Here is a 20638-nt window from a genome sequence, read left to right as displayed (position 1 = left end):
AGGGTCCGTGAAGAGCAAGATAAGAGTCATAAACAATGTAATGATAGAATAGACTGTTGAAAATTCGTTTTAGTCAATTGTGAGGCTTGATGCTCCGCGGCTCATAAAGAGCTTTTGACTTTTGAAAGTAGCATGCTGAACCACAATTCTGACTACTATTTTATTTTAGAACATCAAGACATTGATCACACCTACGGCTACGGCTAAAAGAAAGAAAATACTTTGCGTTTACAAATTTGATTCAAAAAAATTAGTATTCACAGCTTATGTTTTCTTTCAATGAACATTTTAAAGAAGCTGCTACAATTGTCTTTCTATTATTATTATAATACTGCTACAATTCAACAAAATGACACTAAAAATGTATTGAATTCCATATCAAAGCCTTCTCCTCTATTTACATATTCCCCACAAAATGTTTCTAAGATAAATTATGCCATAATTCTCAATCTTCTACTCGATTGCTCTAAAATGAACTTTCTCTTTTCTTAGTGCTCCTCCCACTCAACAAGTAATAATTGAAAAACGACATTATTGTCTTCTTCCTCTAGTCCACTGCTCTACCAATCACACATTGCCTTACTCTCCGACTACTATAGTCTACAAATTTTTTTTGTTGCGGAGCAAGTAATGATTGAAAATTGGCATTTTTTTCGACTAGGTAATTACCATCTGGTTACTCCATTATGCTCTTCAGGTACCCAATTTCTTCTGCTTCTTCTCAAATACCTACTGAATATTGAGCTGCTTGAAGACACACTCCGACTCCTCAAAACAGCAGATCCAGAACCAGTACCGGATGATTCGGAACTACTGGAATGTATGGATAAAGATCGGGGTTGAGAAGATGGTGTTAATCGCCGGAAAAATGATGTGAAGTTGTTGAAAATTCGGCTTATTCCACTGCCATTTCGACCTGTATTGCTCCTTCTTGATCTCCAAGCTATTCTTCTAGGTACCCCATTGTTAAATCCGCCGTCCATTTCTGTATACACTACCGGAAGTTCCCTCTCAGCTCCTCTTCTTCCACCGGAAAATCTTCCCACGGCGAACCCACCTCCTGGAAGTCTCCATATTGTCAATCCCATTGCTTCTTCTTCGTTTCTAGGTCTAGCAATGTTGTCGGAGTTTGTAGTTTCCGTTGATTCCGCCGGTAATTCGTGTCGGCATACGGGGCACGAATTTCGAAGAGATAGCCATGGAAGAATACAATCGGAATGGTAGATGTGTTTACAGGGCATTTCTCGAGCTTCAGATCCTAAATCGAAAGCTTCTTTACAAACAGCGCAATGGGTCTCGGAATTTACGTGATTACAAGCTATTTGAATAATCGGCATCGATTCAATCGCTGATTTCGACGCCGGTGGATTTTCCGGCCGACCAAAACCGTTCACCTCGATCTGTGCTAACTGATCAAGTAACCGATCAAACCCAGATCCCATCAAAAACTCCGACATCGTCGGCGGCAACGGCCTGAGACCTGAACCTTCACCATCATCATAATAAAGCTCGTAACTCCGCTCCTCTGCAGCTGCAGCAGCTTCATCCTCCCCAGGAGTTTCAGATGGACTACGAAGAACAATAACCGGATTAAACGGAGATCTATCACCCCGATTACGCCTGCTCCGTCGAGAACCCATGTTCACACTCCGATCTGACTCTGGCCGTTCGTTCCACATGGGAAACCTCCGGCGAGATTCCGGCGACCCAATATTTCCCTCAGCAACTTCTATAAATCCACCATCACAGTGAGGACAAACAACATCGTTCCCAACTGAAATTCTAACAACCCTTGTACACTGGTGACACCAGTACGAAGACATCTGCAGCCGCCGGAGATCCGTCAAAACTTAACCCAATAAACCCGGTTAGATCCGATAACTCAGAACCCCAAATTATGCTCCGATTAGGCTCGCCGGAGAATAAAAAAAAGGCCTCGTAAGAGAAAAAAGAAAAAGTACAGAGAGGAAAATGGGGGAACGTTGAAGAATGTGAAAGGTAAAGAAGAAAGGAGAAAAAAGAGAGTTTATAAACACGAAGACGCGTGGGAGAGAATAAGGAGCGTTGTTACTATCATATACTCCAGTTCGGTAGTAGTAAAGCGGTAAATACTATTTCATCGTTAATTTTATCATAATTTTAAATTTTAAATATGAAATTATCTTTAAAGTATTTTGATATGGGTATTAAATATCAAATAAAAGAAAAATAATTATTATCATTATCATTTGATTGTGCTAAATATTATTTCATCATTAATTAAGAATTTCACATTTAAATTTTAAATCTAAATAAAATAAATATCGGACATCAAATAAAAACACAAAAGAGCATTATTACTATATTTTGGTCATGGTTGAATGGTATATAGACAGGGGAAAGGGGAAAAGAAACATCGTTTTTCAATGTTACTTGTTGGGACGGAGCATAGACAAGCGAACAAAGCCTATTTGTTGGGACGGCGCATAGACGAGCGAGCAATTGCAAGAAAAGAGGGGAGTCCGTTATAGAGCAATTGACTAGAAGTAGAAAACGGATGGCCTGAGAGGAGCCGGCAACCTCCTTCCACAGAAAATATTACTTACTATTTATGCATTGTTAAAAAACAATTATGTATATATAATAGATGTTGAACCTCTTCGATTAGTTCGTGTGTTTACTTCTTCAGATTTTGAACATCTTATTAAAAATCTTATCTCTATCACTGTATATAACTCATTAATTTGTTATTATAGTTGAATTCTATGGATGATGTCATTTTTTATATAGAGCATATAATCGTTGAAAACAAAAAAAAATTATTGTAAAGTTAGATATTTTAATTATTAAGGTAAGTATTAGATATCGAATAAAAATTTAAAAGCGTTGATTGTATTTTTGGTGTTAGTGTGTGGTCCACGCGTTGAATGGAGCGCGGTTTATTTAACGGAAGTGGTAGCATAATTAATAGAGGCGGAGTTGTGTTTATATGGCAACTGGCAAAAGAGGGAGAAACGGCAATATGTTTAACGGCGTTAGTTGACTGGTCACCATTCTTGGGGTCATTAAATTTTTTTTATTTTCTTCGAAAGACACCTAACCTAAGTTTGTTTTGCAAATATGACCACCCCCCCCCCCCCCCCAACAAAGAAAAATTCTATGTAAGAATTTTATTTTTCACTTTTTAAAAAAAAAATAAAAAAAAATAAGGTATTTCTTTTTATTTATCATTTAGTGTTTAGAGTCCACATTACAACCCGATTAAATCCAAATTGGACATAGGAGGGCCTATTTGGAGGTGGCGCTCCCAATAGGATTTGTCCATACTTAGAGCTTAAACTCAAGACCTCTAATTAAGGGTGAAACATTCCTACCGCTACACCACAATTTATGTTAATAGGTATGTTATCAATGAAAGGATAATTTTGTATATATTTTTTTTTGTATAATATGCTAGTTTTTGAAATTTATTGATTTGATTCATTTAATTTTGTATCGTGTGTGCTCATAAAAGAAAAACTTTTTAAAATCTTACTATGAGTGAAGAAATTTCATCTATCAAATAATATTTTAGGTTGATAAATGAAATGACTCATAATGCTAAATGTTTGAAATTTTGAATTTCTTATAAAATTCAGGTAAGTTTTTTTCATTTGAACTAGTTTTACAAATATGAATAAGGTTCAATACCTAATTTGACAGGATATCAAAGTCAGGTCAAAGTTACCCAAAAAGTTAGACAAATATTAGGAATAGAAATATCTCTAGTCCATGAAAGTGTGTGTTGATTTGAACATCAAAATTCTGAATAAAGAATATTTGAATCCAGCCACGAGGAAGCTGATGAATGAAATTTTTGATTCTTCATAAAACTTGGGTAATCCTTCTTTTTTACAATTAGTTTTTTGTGTATATATAAATTAGACCCAAAATCTAATCATAAGTGTGATGTATTAGTAGTTGTTTAAAACTTTAAATAATGGTTAATTTGGTAAACGTGGCCAAAATAATTACTATTTTTTATTTAAAAAAAAAAAAGAAGATGAGGGGCAATAGAAGAAGAGGAGGAGGAAATGGGGGAGGTATTATGCAAATTCGTAAAGACGTTTGAGAAGAACGTTGACCTGACTGAAAATCCATTGAATTCCGACCGCCGAATTTGAAATACTTTTATTTTATTTTTCACATATAGTCGGCCAGTTTTTTTTTTAAAAAAAAGTGTACTTATTCTCTATATTTGATTGGTTAAAAATTTTTGTATCCGTTTTACATATTTAATTTTAAAAAAAATATAATTTACTTGAATAAAAAATAATTTTATTATATAAAATAGAGATAAGATCTATGTATATTAATTTCATTTGATCTCGATAATTTCGAATTCATAAAAAACATTTTCTATGAAAAATCTTTTTATATTCAGAATTTATATTTGAAACTTTTAATTAAGAGAAAATGAACTTATCAATAATTTTATTCATTAAAAAATATTTTCATTCGTACCAAACAAACAATATAGATTCCTCATAGTTAACGCGTTGTGTAATTTTGGTGAATTTTTTCCACGAATGTGTTTGACAATTTAACAACGAGTCACAATCTGTTTGGCATTTAAAATATGTTTACAACTAACCCAACATATTTATTACTCTACTGCTCTAAAATAGCTCACTATAATTTAAATTGAATCTATGGATACTTTTTGGTGTTTGAACTTATTTTCTCCATTTATTTTTATTTGTTCAGTATTAACTTGATATAAATTTAGTTTTATTAATTATTTTTTAAATATAATAATTTTATATATTAAAAAATATACTAGAAAATGACTACAGTTAATAATAAGGATAAATTAGAATATAACCAACAAGGATTGTGGTGGAGTGTCGTTCATCTTTAATCAAGAGGTCTCAGGTTCGATCCTCCTTGAGAATGGAGTCACCTTTATTAGAGAGAGATTTACCCCCAATGTAGACTTTCCTATGTGAATCCGAATTTAGTCTTTATTTTTAGTATAATGAACGAAAAATATAAAAAAATTAGTTTCAAGAATAATCAAATCTTATTAAATATTAACTAAGTTGAAACATATAAAAATTTGAATCTTAAAAATTGCCTATGAGGTTTAAAGTTACGATTAACTTTTATTCTCATAACTCTTTTTTTAATTATTTTTTATTCGATGTTCAATATCCATATTGAAGTTCGATTAAATTCAAATTTGCGTTAAAAAAATCCACATTATGGAGTAAAATGCTTTCTAACAAAAACGACTCAATATTCAGAGAAATTCAAATTTGAAACCTTTGATTAAGGATAAACTTACCACTCAACAACAACTCTAAGCGGTGACTCTCATAACTCGTTGAATAAGTTTATAAATGTAAATAAAAGTGACTATTTAGCATTTTTGTTTCCTCATATAAGAACACGTGCTTGATACCAGTGTTTTAAAAGACTTTGTTGAGACTCGTTTCGGGGCTCGCTCTAGGCCGGGGCTCTAACAAAACGCCCTGAGACTCAAGTGTGGGGCTTAGTTCTATAAGACTTACACCCTAAGCGTCCGACTGTACGCCCTAAGCACGTCCAACGCTCTGGGCTCGCCTTATTGATCTTACACAAATTATGTGTTAGAAACTTTAGTTAACATTGTTGACCCTCATAATTCTTGAATAAATGAATGATAACTTAATATATTTTTAATCTATAGAGATAAGAATATCGAGAGTAACTCAAATAACAAATTGTAGTATCACATTTGTACTATTTGGTAATACTGTGAAGGTGATGATTTAGTACGTAACATTTCTTTTAAAGTATGTAGCGAAATTTTACTTTTCCACTTATCATTGGTCTTCATGGTTTTGTCATATGTCTCAAAATTATCATATTTTATTTAGCTATTTAAAAGTAATTTTATGTTTATTCATCATGGAGTGATGTTTTTATTATAATAGTAGTGAGTTTTATTGATTTTTTGTGTGTGTGTGGGGGGGGGGGGGGGGGTAAATTATATAGTATGATAAAAAAAAATTAGAAATAAAGATTCTTTTATTATAAAAAGTTAAGATGTTAGATTATTTTTACTTGTATAATCATGTTAGAAGTTTTATTTTCTATGAGTTTTCTTAATCATGTTTGTAATTATTTCAAACTATTGATGTTTTTTTATATAATTTTGTGTTATTATATTATTATACTATATTGTAAATTAAAAAAATTAAAAATTCATAGAGCTTACGCCCCACGTTTCGAAGCTTATGTCTCGCTCTATACTAAGTAAAACGCCCCACCTTACACGCCCACCTTTTAAAACACTACTTGATACAATGACTAATATCTAAATTTGTCTAAATTGGCTTACTTCTTTTGAAAATAAATGCAAACAAATAGTACTACTTCTGCTCCCAATTATTAGTTGTTTTTGCAATGTAAGTTATTTTAAATTTTGTCATAAAAAACAAAAGTCAATATAATTAGACCTTCCAACAATAATTATCTGTTATAATAATATTTTATTATAACAATAATTTATCGGTCAATCTTTCCTATTATGTTATATTAGAGTATATTTTATACTCTTTCTGCCTCAATATTTTTGAAACTCCATTGGAATTTGCAATTTCTATCATAGCTTATGCCCTTTTGGTGATCATATTGTGATAATTTGCTTACTATGTAATAGCTCACAAACTGCGCTGGAGATATAAATCACATTAGGCAAGCCTCATGCGACGAACTCATCATGGTTGAATAGCAAATGGAGGCTGGATTCGATTTATGTGATATATTTTAATTTTAAAATTCAAACAAGTTTTTTTAATCATAATTTTTCATATAACTTTTAAATATCATACATTATCAATAATTGTGATTTACAATAACTTTTATGTAATTTTTAATTTATTTTTAAAAAACTTAAAAAAATTATAACTCAATGCTCAGTCAAAATCAAATTATTTAACTCTCAAAATTCAAATTGTGTTATATAATTTGAGACAAAAAATAAAAATAGTTTACTATAGCAATCTAAAAAATATCAAAACAAATAATATGGTTATACAAAAATTTTACCGTATATATTGATCTTTTTTTCACCAAATAAGAAGTGTCAATTTATATTCCTTATAATGTACGTATTCCATTTCTGTAGCCTTGCTTATATTCCTCAAAAGTCTTTGCCAATTTCATCATCGATCCCAATCTTTGTTACTTTACGTGTAGAAATATCATGAAATTTAAAATTTTAAATCTATTTTTGAGTATATCTTGAAATATATCTAAAATATTTATACTCAAAATAATATGAAGAATAACAACAAAAATAAAAAATAAAAAAGTAAACAAATTAAAGAACAAGATATTTGATTGAGAACACAACATATAAGTATTAACTTAATTTTAAAAAAAATTGTTTTCTAAAAGTTTATAACTACTACATTATTAAATAGATATCGAAAATTAGTGTTTAGAAAAACAGACACAAGGCGAGGGGAGATGTTTTACTTAATATGAAACGGGACGTAAGTTCTATAAATTTTTAAATTCATAATGTAGTAGAATAGTACAATAACAAAAAAAAAAAAAAACTTATTAAGAATGCATTAATAATTTTTTTTTAAAAAAACATTATTAAAGAAGTACATAAAGACAAAATTTCTCTGATATAAAGATTATTATGAGATGCAAAACAACCTAACATCTTAACTTTCAAACAATAAAAGAAAGACACTTACAAAAATAACTATATTTATAGGGTTAATGAATACCAATAGCTATAAATCTGCTATTTACAATAAATGACTACAATTTATATTACTTTTTCCCTGTATTTTTGCATAGTTTTTATTTTTTTTATTTATACATTAATACATCTTTAAGTACAACAAACTAAACAAGGAATTGACTCTAAATATAACCCACTATCCTTACATTACGTCCATACAATGAGCAACTTCCCATAATTAACTTTATAACTGAAAATTACTCATTTAAAGACATATCATATCATATTCTTTATCAGTTTAACAAAAAATGTGATACATCATACTCAATTTTCTTGTTGTCTCCATAATTCTTATTCTGGAGTCATGAAGGTATTAATAAAAAAAATTTTGTTAATTGAAGTTATAGTATGTAAGCAAATTATTGAATTTGTGAATGAAGGTTAAGTATTTCGATTTTGAATTAGGTGAACTACATGGCAAAAGATACACTAGTTGTTAAACAAAAAACGAATACACCAATATAGAATACAATGAATACGTTGTTGTAAACACAAAAATGAATACGTTGGATACAACTAAACTTGTATTCCCTAATCAACTTTTTATCTTGGATATAGTACTTATCAATCTAGATATAACTGTATTCGCAAATCAACATTTCAACTTGTGCTTAAATAACAATACAAGTATCTATGTATATAATATGGATACATTTCAACACTGTTGTTAAGCAAAAAAGATACAATTTGTGGGTATAAAACTGTATAAGTATGGATACATTAGACACATGAGCAAAAAAAATATACGATTTGTGGGTATCAAACTGTATAAGTATTCTTGCAAATAAAATTTTGAAAAGGTCAACAATATTGTATTGATGTATCCAACTATACTTGAATTCCCTAATCAACTTTTTAAATTTGACAGAGTACTTATGTATTCAAATATAATTGTATTCACAGATCAACAATTCAACTTGTGGTTATATAATAATACAAATGTCTATGTATATAAGTATTCTACTATATACAAAATTGACAATCAAAGAACCCTTAATCTCTTTTTTGTTCATGTTCTTCTTGTACTCATTTTTTAACAACTATATACATACGAAATCAAATTTTCTAACAATTTCAATACAAGAGGACAATCCATAATATAATGACAATGACACACAATACATGTGTTGAAATATATAAGTAAATGACATTAAACTAAAAAAAATAAAGCATACAAATCTCAATTTCATTTTCCTCTTGTTCCTGCTCGACTGCTTTTTTTTCACACCCACTTGAATCACAAGATTAGTTTTCACTTTTGAACCTTTTTTCCACTTTACTAATTTTGCATGTTCGATTTCTTCAAGCAGATTTAAGGGTATATGGTCATTAACCTTTTTTGTTCTTCTTTCGTTCTCTATTGCAGCAATAGAGCCTGAAATTTTGACTTGTTGTTGGGTAATACACAAATCAAAAGAAGGTAGTTCATCCAACAATTTGTCAAATAAATGTATATCTCTCGTAACCCTCCTCGGAGTATCAATTTCAGCCATTGAAATGGATAAACAAATTCTTGAATCAAAACCCTATGAAAATAGAAGAAAGTGTAGATGTGGTCATATATAATGTTAATAAAAATGAGATAAATATGCAATTAGAAGATATCTGATGGATACAAAATCACAAAAATCGCTCCTGCAGTGATGTAATGGATCTTGAATTTGAATGAATTTGGGGGGGAAAAAATCAGAAAGTATGTGATGTATGAATATTGATGAAAAAGAAAAATTTGATGATGGTAAACATGGGAAAAGATCACAAATGTGTCTGTCATAATTAATTAGGCATTCAATAATTACTTTCCTATTTAATATTTATTTATTATATTAAATATATATATTAAATTTTTTTTATTTATTTGTACATAATTAACTTTGCTATTTATAGTCTAATTATATCCATATAACATGAAAAAAATAAAAAGTTATTTTTCTTGAATATATATGAATGTATGCCATATTCTGAAGTTTTTCCGTAAAAGAATCACAATTTCTTAAAATATATTATTATCATACTATGAAATTTACCTCACTAAAAGAAACTAATCCATAAGTTTTATTTGTATTGTAATTAAAAACATCACGTCTTCATGAACAAAAATAAAATTACTTTCAAACAAAGAAATAATTAAAATGTAATAATTTTGAGACATTAAATAAAAGCATGACAAACAATGATAAGTGATGATGTAATATTCGGCTATGTATTTTTAAAAAAAAAATATTAATTGATATTCACCTTCACTGTGTTCTCAAATAGTAAATATGCAATATTACGACTTATTATTTAAGTTAATCTCCTTTTTCTTATTTATATATAGATGAAAAAAAATATTAATCATCATTCATTAATGAAGAATTATGAGGGTCAACAATGTTAACTAAGGAATTTGACACATAATTTATATAAAAATTGTTAGGTGAGCTTCTTGGGCATTAAACATGTTTATAACGTGCAATCAGATACTTAAAACGTAAATGTCACATATTTAAGACCCACACATGAGTGATGAGCCTCAAAGTGTTTCTCAGTGCCCCGCCGCGGGGTGAGCTCCCAAACGAGTCCCAAAATGGCCTTTATAACGTTGTCGAAAATCATATTTTTGAAATCAAAGATATTTTAAATAACAGAAAATCAAAAGAAAATAGCATCGAGAATGATTGGAATGGTGAAAACAAGGCCAGATCAAATTTGATCATTATGAACAAATCCAAAATCTTTATAGATAGAGTCAATCATTTAATTCCCAACTATAGGGTATATGAAATCCGATACATAAATCAGTTAACAAAAGAATAGAAAAAGCTTTGATTAAAAAAGACCGATTTCCCTAAGCAATTAAAGGGCTAATAAGCTTCTAACTCTCCTTTATTTATTAAAAAATATTAAAATATTAATAATATATTCAGTAAATTAGAATTCCAGTCCCAATATTGAATTCACTTATTTGATTCTTTCTGTTTCCTCTAGGTTAGATAAATAACCATAAATTCAGGCTGCTAAATTTATTTTTTTAGGACTAACCATTTTCCTTGCCAAGTTGTTCAAAAAAAAAAAAAAGACACATTGGTGTGGTGATGAAATAAATATATCCCATCAAAGAATGTGGTACAATAAATAGATTTATTTTTTCTTAATTAGAGATTTTGGATTCAAGTTTTCTGCATATGAAAAAAATTCTAGGTCAGAGTGCTTCTCATGAATGAGTGCTACATAATGCGAATTCAGATTAATCGAGTTTTAATACAGATATCAAATACCAAATAAAAATTATAAATAAAATAAAATAAATACATACAGCATACAGCAAAAATATTTCAAATTTTTGAATGACCTGTATCCACTTGTCAAAACATATAGTAGTAATATATCTATTTTTAGGTATGACATGATATTTATTTTCTCACCAATTAAATTGTGCAACTTGACTGTGACAGCCAATCCTTACATTTATATCAATAAGATTTTATTAAATAATTGACTGGCTTTTTAACAAAAGACGTCCTTCTAGTTTCATTTTAGTAAGAATTAATATTAATTATGTATTATTTAAAGAAGGTTTAGTACTATTGAGCTGATAGATTAGATAAACTTTTGGTACCAAACAATTAGACTGGTCTCGTTTTGAAGATTTTTTTTTTTTTATATAATTTGTAACTCACACAACTATAGGCATCTATTCCATAAGATATATATATATATATATATATATATATATATATATTATACATACATTTGTTTTATATTTTCTAGGAGATAAAGTACATTACTTAATTACAAATTTATATTTATGATTTTACAAAAAGGACAATAGTGGAAAATATGATTTAACATATGTCTTTGAATCTTTTTTCTGAATGAACGTGCATTGTCTCACAAAATCACTTATTCACAAATCATTTATTCCTTTATGTTGTTTTTAAGTTATATTCTTTAAGCAAGTTAATTCATAACAATTCTATTGCTGGGTCATCTCAATCTATGTGTTCTTGGATCGTATATATAAGTTTAACTATATCGTTTAAAGGGCAAACATTGATGATTTTGTAATTTATACTAGTTGATAATATATAGTACTATCAATTTGGTGCAAACGTCATGTGCAGATAAGTATTTCTTATATGTCCTGATTCTATTTTTTTGTAACGAGGTACAAAATTTAAATTAATTGGAAAAAAAAAAAGTCCTTACTCCTTATCCAAATACTTAACTTAGCGCTAAGCTAACAACTTTTTTTTTGACAACCAGCACGCTAGATATATTAATGCATACAAAGGTTCAAAGAGTTAAAAGATGCGATAGCATCACTTATAATCCATCTAGGAAAAGTAGAAAGCCAAACAACTTTGCGTACTAACAAAATAGAAAATTTTGCTAAATTATGTGCTACTAAATTCCAAGACCTTGGAATATGCATCACATTAACCACTTCAAAGTACTTCATAAGGTTCCAAATGTCTTCACAAGTAGTCTCTATCTCCCATGAGACTATAGTTCTTTGTAGTACCATATCCACCACATTTTTTTGCATCTGATAAGATTTGCACCTTTGTCCACCCCTTTTCTCTAGCATTCTCCATCGCCATACGAATTGCAATTGCTTCAGCAGTGATGGCTTTCCCAATATGTGTACCAAAGGCATGAAGCAGGTTACCATAGCTATCCATAGCCACCACATCAATGCTTACCGTTTTCTTTTCCTTATGTACACTAGCATCTGCAAATACAACAATACCATTTTGTGCCATAGTTATATTTCTATCAGCATTGCAAGCAGGTATAACTATAGGGGAAAATGGAGGGATCAAATTACTTTCATATTCATGGATATCAAAAAGAGCTTTGTTAATAATATCATTAGGATCAGAAATTTCTCTATTGAAACTCTTCGAATTTTTAGCCTTCCAAATTTGCCACATAATAGAGACACTTAATTTAATAAGCTCAATAGAGTCAGGTATTTTTTAACATTTGTAAAAAGATCATTCCACCAGCCATATGTTTTCATCTCAATTTATCATTTAAAGTGACTGAACAAAAAGAAAAGAAGTGATTTAAATAAATCTTTTTTTTCGTCATATTATGATAAAATTAACATTATCAAGATTCAGGTACAAATGTCTCTATACTTTCCTTACTACTAAAAACCTTCTTAAAAATCGAGGGTCAAAATTGACAGACGACCTCAATTTCTTGCCTAATATTAACAAACTCAACTATTTAGAGAAATGATGAGTCAGTTTACTTTCTCGATTAAAATATAGGAATGTTCATCGATTGTTTAAAATAAAAAATTGACGAATTCAGTAGGGTTTTTTTTGTTGTTTTTTCATAAATATATAGATATAACAAAATATAGCATCTTGGAATCAAACCCAAATATTTGCTATGACATTGAACAATTCTACCACCACACCACACCACACATGCTCTTTGATGAAATACTTAATTTCATTTCTTTTAATGTATACCCCTCAACCCTAGTTTTGCACTTAAAAAGCCATCATGTCCCGCAATTTTTGTATTAAATAAATAAGAAACCGAGGGATTTTGTTGGTTGTCTTATATATTGTTTCCGTGCATTTTTGTGCAAAAAAACAATCGACGTCCATCCATTTTTTCAAAAAAATGTCATTAAAAAATCTATGCAGTCCGTCAATTTTTTACAATTTTTTAGCAGTATTTAACAACGTTTAAACTTTCCTTTTATCGAGTATGTACTATTTATTTTTTATCTTATTTTAAATTTATAATAATTTGAAATAAACACTAAATACACAATTATTATTACTACTATTCCATACAAACAAGTAGTGCCAAAAAAATATATCATTGAGGAATCTAGTAATGTCAATCATTCTATTTTATTTTTTTTAATGCACTTTGATACTGATTATAATTAACCAAAAATCAACCCGACAAGTTATTCTCTTCGATTCTTTCTTTTCCAAACATGTAATGAAAAATATGCTTAAGCTATCTAAACAATGAGTAGTCTTGGGGGCCTCCATTGTTGGAAAATATACCAAGCGGAACTAGAATTTTCGCTAAGTGGTTCAAAATATAAAGAAGTAAGAAGTTTAACATTTGTTATATATACACAAAATATAATTTTAAATATGAATAATAATGTTTTTCCGACGAAGGAGATTCAAATGAAACCACTCGATCCTACCTGACTTCACCATTACCTTAGGAGTCCTCTCCTTTCTAGAAATAGATCCAAAGTTTGAATTTTATGCATTAAGTAAAAGTAACCCCTAGACTATGACCGAAATCCCAGAAACACACATTAACTAAACTAAGGTCCTATTATCCCCTAAAACCATTTTTTTTTGTAATTTTGGACATTTTTTTGGCTTATGTGGCATCCAAATATCTGTCACGCGCCTCAATTGCGGGAAGCCACGGGAGTGTGCCAAATCTTAATTATTAATTATTAATTTAGAACTCAGTAACTTTAAGGGGCTCTAATTTTGAACCCATAGGGTTCAAAGCTTGATTTTGCATCTGACTTTTTACACATATACATTATGTCAAATTCTGAGTTAAAGTTACTAAATTCGACTAAACCGAGATATACTAGAATCGACATCAATCCCTACTTTTACCTTCATACACTAGGGAGAATAATGCTCAAAGCCCTATGCTGTTTTTTTGCCCCCTTGAAATGGATGACACAAAGGGGGAAAAAGCCTAATTCATTTTATGCCCACTTTCAAAAGGACCATCACTTTTGATATAAAAAGCAACTTTTTTACTTCCTGTTGAACTACATGCGTAAAAAGGGTAAATCCCATTTTTGTTTATACCAAATTCTAATTATTGATGTTGACAATCAATATGAACCTTTAAAGACTAAGGTAGAAAGAGTAAGATCTAAAAAAGAATAGCAACAATATCATTGATATCACTTGTAAAGAACTTTTATTATGCTATTAATAGTTATCTTTTACGTGACCTAACAAAATTCTCTTTTAAATGGAGCGGTAGCATTATCGGTAAAATTGATGTCATATGACTAGAAGTTCAAGAGTTTTTGAACTATGAAAACCTCTTGCAGAAATGCAGGATAAAGACTGTGATTTAATAGACTATTGTGATTCGGCCCTTCCTTTAACCCCACACATAATGGGAGTTTAGTGCACCAGACTGTTCTAATAGAGTTCTCGTTTAAATAACAGGCATGAAAGATCCTAGACTCGCTCCGAGTCCTTCCTAATGCCCCGACTCTCAGTCTCAATCAAGAAAGAAAGCGACCTTTTAGTGTATAGAAATTAAACTCTACTATTACTTGAAAAATCAAACTACTTTTTTTAACTACTCCCTCCGTCCACAATTGTTTGCCAGGGTAAGGTCATGCACATCCCTCAAGGAAAATTTAATACAAGGTGTAATTTGACTAATATAACCCTACTATATCAAGAATACCAAAAGTCCACATAACTTTTCAATTGAACTACACAATCATTAAGGGCAGAATTGGAAAAAAGTGACTAATTACTTCTTGATTGTTTAAATTGACAATTAATCTTGGACATCTATTTTTAGTATACCTGCCAAACAATTGTGGACGGAGGGAGTATGATTTTGTAAAAATACTTAGTATGTGGCTTTTGTCATTTATGATAACAATAGAAATGAATGGCAATTGCCCCATTTGATTGATCAATGGCCAACTCATGCTAGTGACAAAAGCAAAGTTGTCTACTTTCAAACATATTCAAAGAGTTTAAGGATTATGCATTAAAACAAAATGATGTCAAACAATAACATAAAGGACTTACAATTTGACAAGACAACATAAGTATCCATCAATAGTTTGCATTTATGTTGTTCAGACTTTTCAAAAATGTCGTTGAATGCGTGTCAGGCATTTTGAGAGGGTCCGACATGAGGCTTGCAACATTTTTTGTTAGTCCGAGCAACATAGATTTGCATAGTGCTCAGTTGTTCTCTTTGTCTGTTCCCTTTGAAGAAAGCAAATTAGATGACTCCTTGTTGTCCTTAACCATATCTGATCTCATGAGAGCTACACCTCTGTTGCAAACAGATTTTTTCTCAACCAATGGAGTTCTCATATGAGGAAAACCCTTATTCTGTTTAACCTGTGTTTCTGTTTCATCATTCAAATCAATGACCTCCAAGTATCTACTCAAATCATTGACTTCATTTTCTTGTCTTCTTGATTTTGAAGTGCTAGTAATCCCCTTGTCTCGAGACGGGGTTAAATTGAGCGACATGGACAATGAAGATTCATATAACCGACCCTGACTTGTTTGGGATTGAGGCGTAATTGTTGTTCTAATGTTGATCGCCTTGTCGTCTTTTGTAACTATCTTTTCTCTTTTTTCCTTAGTCTTAACTATCCCATTTACTAGTCCAACTCTTTTTCTGTCATGTTCTCCAGCACCAACTTTCCTCAATTTTGAGCAAACTTTTCTGTCAATCTCAATAGATTTATCAGTTTGATAGTTAGACTGTACATCAAAGATATCTTTTCGCGCATTTGATGCATCTTTTGCCTTAGGTATCGATGCAGCATATCGGGGCTTGATTGGACTTAGAACTAGTATTGTTATCATTGAATCTCGGTTTACACTGTTAATGGATAGCGGACTTCTAGCTCGTTTAACTTTGATTGATGCTTCAGCACTTTTCCCTTCATCTATACTTGCTGATATTCCCTGCTTCTGTGGTTGATTCGAGTTTCCATCGAAAGTTGACATATCCTATTAACAAAAATCGCGAATCGTCTAGTTTATTTCAAATATGCACATATATAAACTATGACACAAAAAGAATTAGCATGTACTTTAGATGTATATAACTATCACATATATGTACTTCTAGAAAGCAATTGATGAAGTAAAGTAAATGCAAAACCAACCTCATCAAAGAAGCCAAATTTTGGCGATGGCATACAAAGACCGGATGGTTGGGGATTCTCCCTTGGCACTGAAGCAACAGGTCCTGTAAGCTGACTTCGAGGCAATAAGAGGCAACGATTTGAATCAGTATGAGCTCGATTGGTGCTAGACGTTGACAATGATGACTCCAAGGACCATGCTTTTGTAGTTCTAGGAGGTAATTTATGATAGGAACTAAGATTTTCAAACTTTTTACTCTTTGAAGATGATCTTATCGGAGTCTTAGTGCTCGAGACAGAGGAAGAGAGTTTAGTCTTTCCGGTTTCTCCATGTTTACTAGCATAAGCAGATGTCTCATACAAAGGACAAGAGGTGATTGAAGAGTGAGAATTGGAATTCGACACCATCAAATCTCGTCCTGCAAATGTCACATGTTATTAATTCTTATGATAAACGATCGAGGGTGAGAAAACAACTTCATTTGTAAAGAGGAGTTTCTATAAGTGTGTCGCGTACCAGGTCCAGTTCTCTTCTTGCCTCCTATCTCCATAGAATACATGTCTCGTGATGATATTTTGCTTTGCCAAGTCGAAGCACTTGATCTAGGCCATGCTTTTGGAAGCTTGAGTTCTAGTGAATTACACTCTCTTCTTTTATAAGGTTGCTAGTTAACAATAACAACAACAACAAAACTAAGTTAGTTAAGAATCACTTTTACGTTGTCAGTATATAAAAGTTAAACTCTTATATTATGTGTTTGGTAAATGTATATAGCAACACTAACCTGTGTTTTAATTCTCTCTGGTCTTGCATCATTGATGTTTTTCCTCTTGAAAACTAGACTACGATCGATCTGTCAATTAAAAAGGAGAGCATTAATCGATTAAATGAACAACATAATACTTGTAGAGAAAGGGAAATATCAATGTTTACATTGTCCCTTATGTAACTAATACCATGTTTCTGGTGCCAGTTCTAATATTTGAAATTGACTGTTGGTCTGGCCTCCGAGCGCATACATCTTCTAGGATGACAGGCAGGAGATGATTCTCTAATGTGTCGAACTCTTTGTTCATCGATGATAGTTCATGTGGATCGAGAAGACCTGTCAATGGAAATAACAGCAATAACACCTCAAATACCAAATAAGTCAGGGTCAGCTATATGAATCTTCACTATCCATGTCGCTTCTGTATAAAAACAAAACTAAACACTACAAGTTCTCTATACTTTCTACTAGCATACAAATCTCTAGCAAGAGTAAAAGACTCCTACAAAACATTAGACCTAAAGTAATAGTAAATAGATCAACATGTATCGACGATTGAAGTATATGAGATCTTAGAGTTAATGGTCAAAAACTTTCTTGAACTATTGCTTTTTCGCGAGTTTCACACTCCAACTATTAGTTGTTCCCTTTTCTTACCTGAACTATCATCATCTATGTATTAAAATACACCTCAACTGTCAATTGTTTCCTCTTCCTACCTGAACGATGGTGATAGTTCAGATAGGAAAACGTAACATCTGATAGTTCTATACTTTCTATTGGCATACAAATCTCAAACAACATTACACCCAAAGTAATTGTATATAGATCAACACCTATCGACGGATGAAGTATATTACATCTTATACAAACATGAAGCAACTAGTAAACTGCATTGACATTGTACATAGAACAATAACAGATGAAATACTACCTGCGCTAGTGAAGAAAGCGTTGTCCCAAGCAGAACTTTTGCGTAAGTAACTAGGTCTACCGGGCTGAATAGATGCAGAAGACAAATGCTTTAGCTCCTTCTGCTTGTTCACTTGTGTTGATTTATCTATTTTCGCGCAAGTTTTTGATAAATTTGAACCCTCACCATTCTCATTTATACTGTCCAATGTTACTGCAGAAATGACATCAAGTGAAGTTGTTGCATACAAATGCTTACAATTACACCTCAGTCCCAAGCAAATCGATTGTTATACTGATGTTCATACAGGCAGTAAACTACGAAGAATCCTCGAAAGGAATAGTTTTTAAGTACATATATGGAGTGAGATGCCCTTAACTTGAGCGACATAGACAATGATGATTCATATAACAGACTCAAACATGCTTGTTATCGAGGCGTAGTTGTATTTTTGTTGTTGTTTCCCAAGTACAAATTGATCTAAGATTTCAAATTCATTAGACTATTCAAATTAACATATAAGTCAAATTAACTTCTTAAAACTCCGTGTCCAATCAAATACCGTCAATAAAATTGCACCAATGAAGTAATAAAACATATTGGAGATTCTCAACAGGAAGATATATGAATGTATAAACAACAAGGACTCATAACAGGGGAGAGTAGGCATTAAGGGTTCATTTGAATACTCTTTCACCGAAAAATTACACTATATGTAAAAAGTCAAAATTAGTTTGTTTTTATGTATAGAAAGCCGATGTTGATTCCCTTTGACTTTATTTCTTCAGATTTGAAGTGAAGTTTTTTGACTCCGCCACCGACTCATAACGTATATGGTAAAGAGAATTACCGACCTGAAAGGCGAAGATCTTCAAGAGAATCAAACAAAGGTGAATCAATAAGAAAATCATCCTCTGATGAAATATCAATTAGCTTAAGCTTTTGATCTCCAATATCATAACATTCCATTTAGTCAAAAATGTAAAGATAGTATTTTGAATGTTTGATTGGTAGGGATGGAATGCCCCGAACCTTTAATCAGTTGTCTCGAGTTTGAGCTTATAAATGAAAAAAAAATGTACTTAAGTGGCATTACTTCGAATAAGTTGGACTTAATAGAGATATTGAACATTGAGTAGACAAAAAGAGAAAAATTGAAGTTTGAAGTAATAGCAGATTAGGATTTGTAACTGACTTTCAGTATAATTAAGCAGAATCAATTAATTAAATCTTATGATATGCAGATGATTACTTTCCATTTAAAATGAATTTTGATCTTTTTAACGTTTCCTTGATCAAAGCCTCCTCATAATTTTTTTAAAATTTCAAAATTTTCTTGGCGGAATTTTTTATTTTTAACAAAACTAGGGTCTTCACTACAACAAATAAAAAAAACGGTGGTAGTAATATAATTGTCGTTATATTATATGTAGCGACAATATTATATTATGGATATTTAAAGAAAAACTACATAATTAAACATATTTCACTATCATATATACTATTATTACCTATATTTTCCCACTAATTAAGAGTTTTCTACCATATATTGAATAATATACGCTTAGATACATATATTTTTGCTACCAGATACACATAAATAGGGAGGGAGACGAGCGAGATTCATATGTGTCCCAAATACATGAACACACTAGATACTTGTATATGTATGTATCTGGTGTGATTAGCATATATTTGGGATACCATATATATAGGAGAGTGACAAGCGAGATGGGAGGGAGGCAAGGAAGGTGAGCGAGATTTGTTATGTATCCCATATACATGCGAATCAACTTAGATATAATGTATTTAGAACAAATTACACTTAATTTTGACCTCATGTATCCTCGTATATATGTATTTGGACGTATCTTGAACGTATCTAGACACACCAAAATCTTGCAAGATACATGATGTAACAATATCTAAGTAATTAACTCTAAACTAGTGGGATTTATCTTAGTTCTCCAATTTAAAAAAGTTGGGACGAAATTGGGCCTAAATTTAAAGGGTGCTGGAAGGAAATTTGGTCTAAAGTCTAAACTAAGGGCGGGGGGGGGGGGCATGTACTGTTTATGGCCCATTTATGTGATTTTTCCTAAATATAAAGGGGGCAAGAAGGAAATTAAGTCTAAACTAGAGTGTGACATGGGCTGTAATTTATTTTTGGAGGATGAGAATTTGCTGAATTAATTTGAATTGGACTATAAAATTATATTTATTTTATATTTTGTGGCATATTTATGTAATTTCCCCTAAACATTAATTAGAAAACAAGTAAAATGATTAGTGACATTTACACACCAAGAGAATTAAGGGAC

General features: G+C 31.0%; 2 protein-coding genes across 2 annotated transcripts; both read right to left on the bottom strand.

The window, feature by feature from the left end:
• Positions 1 to 235: 235 nt before the first annotated feature.
• Positions 236 to 1994, bottom strand: LOC125809003 (probable E3 ubiquitin-protein ligase RHC2A). The gene has a single exon (XM_049488682.1). It carries the CDS (start codon positions 1821 to 1823, stop codon positions 666 to 668), a length of 1158 nt encoding a protein of 385 aa, XP_049344639.1. The 5' UTR covers positions 1824 to 1994; the 3' UTR covers positions 236 to 665.
• Positions 1995 to 15579: 13585 nt separating this feature from the next.
• On the bottom strand, positions 15580 to 17711 carry LOC125809012 (uncharacterized). Its single transcript, XM_049488689.1, has 6 exons — positions 17592 to 17711; positions 17420 to 17488; positions 17152 to 17299; positions 16656 to 17053; positions 15824 to 16497; positions 15580 to 15679 (listed from the first exon to the last, which is right to left on the bottom strand). Exons 1-6 carry the CDS (start codon positions 17709 to 17711, stop codon positions 15580 to 15582), a joined length of 1509 nt encoding a protein of 502 aa, XP_049344646.1.
• Positions 17712 to 20638: the final 2927 nt, after the last annotated feature.

The sequence above is a fragment of the Solanum verrucosum genome, unplaced genomic scaffold (genome assembly GCF_900185275.1).
Source record: "Solanum verrucosum unplaced genomic scaffold, falcon-dt-bn FXZP01000699.1, whole genome shotgun sequence".
Lineage (NCBI taxonomy): Eukaryota > Viridiplantae > Streptophyta > Magnoliopsida > Solanales > Solanaceae > Solanum > Solanum verrucosum.
The sequence above is the reverse complement of the archived record's forward strand: the minus strand, read 5'-3'. Positions and strand labels throughout refer to the sequence as shown.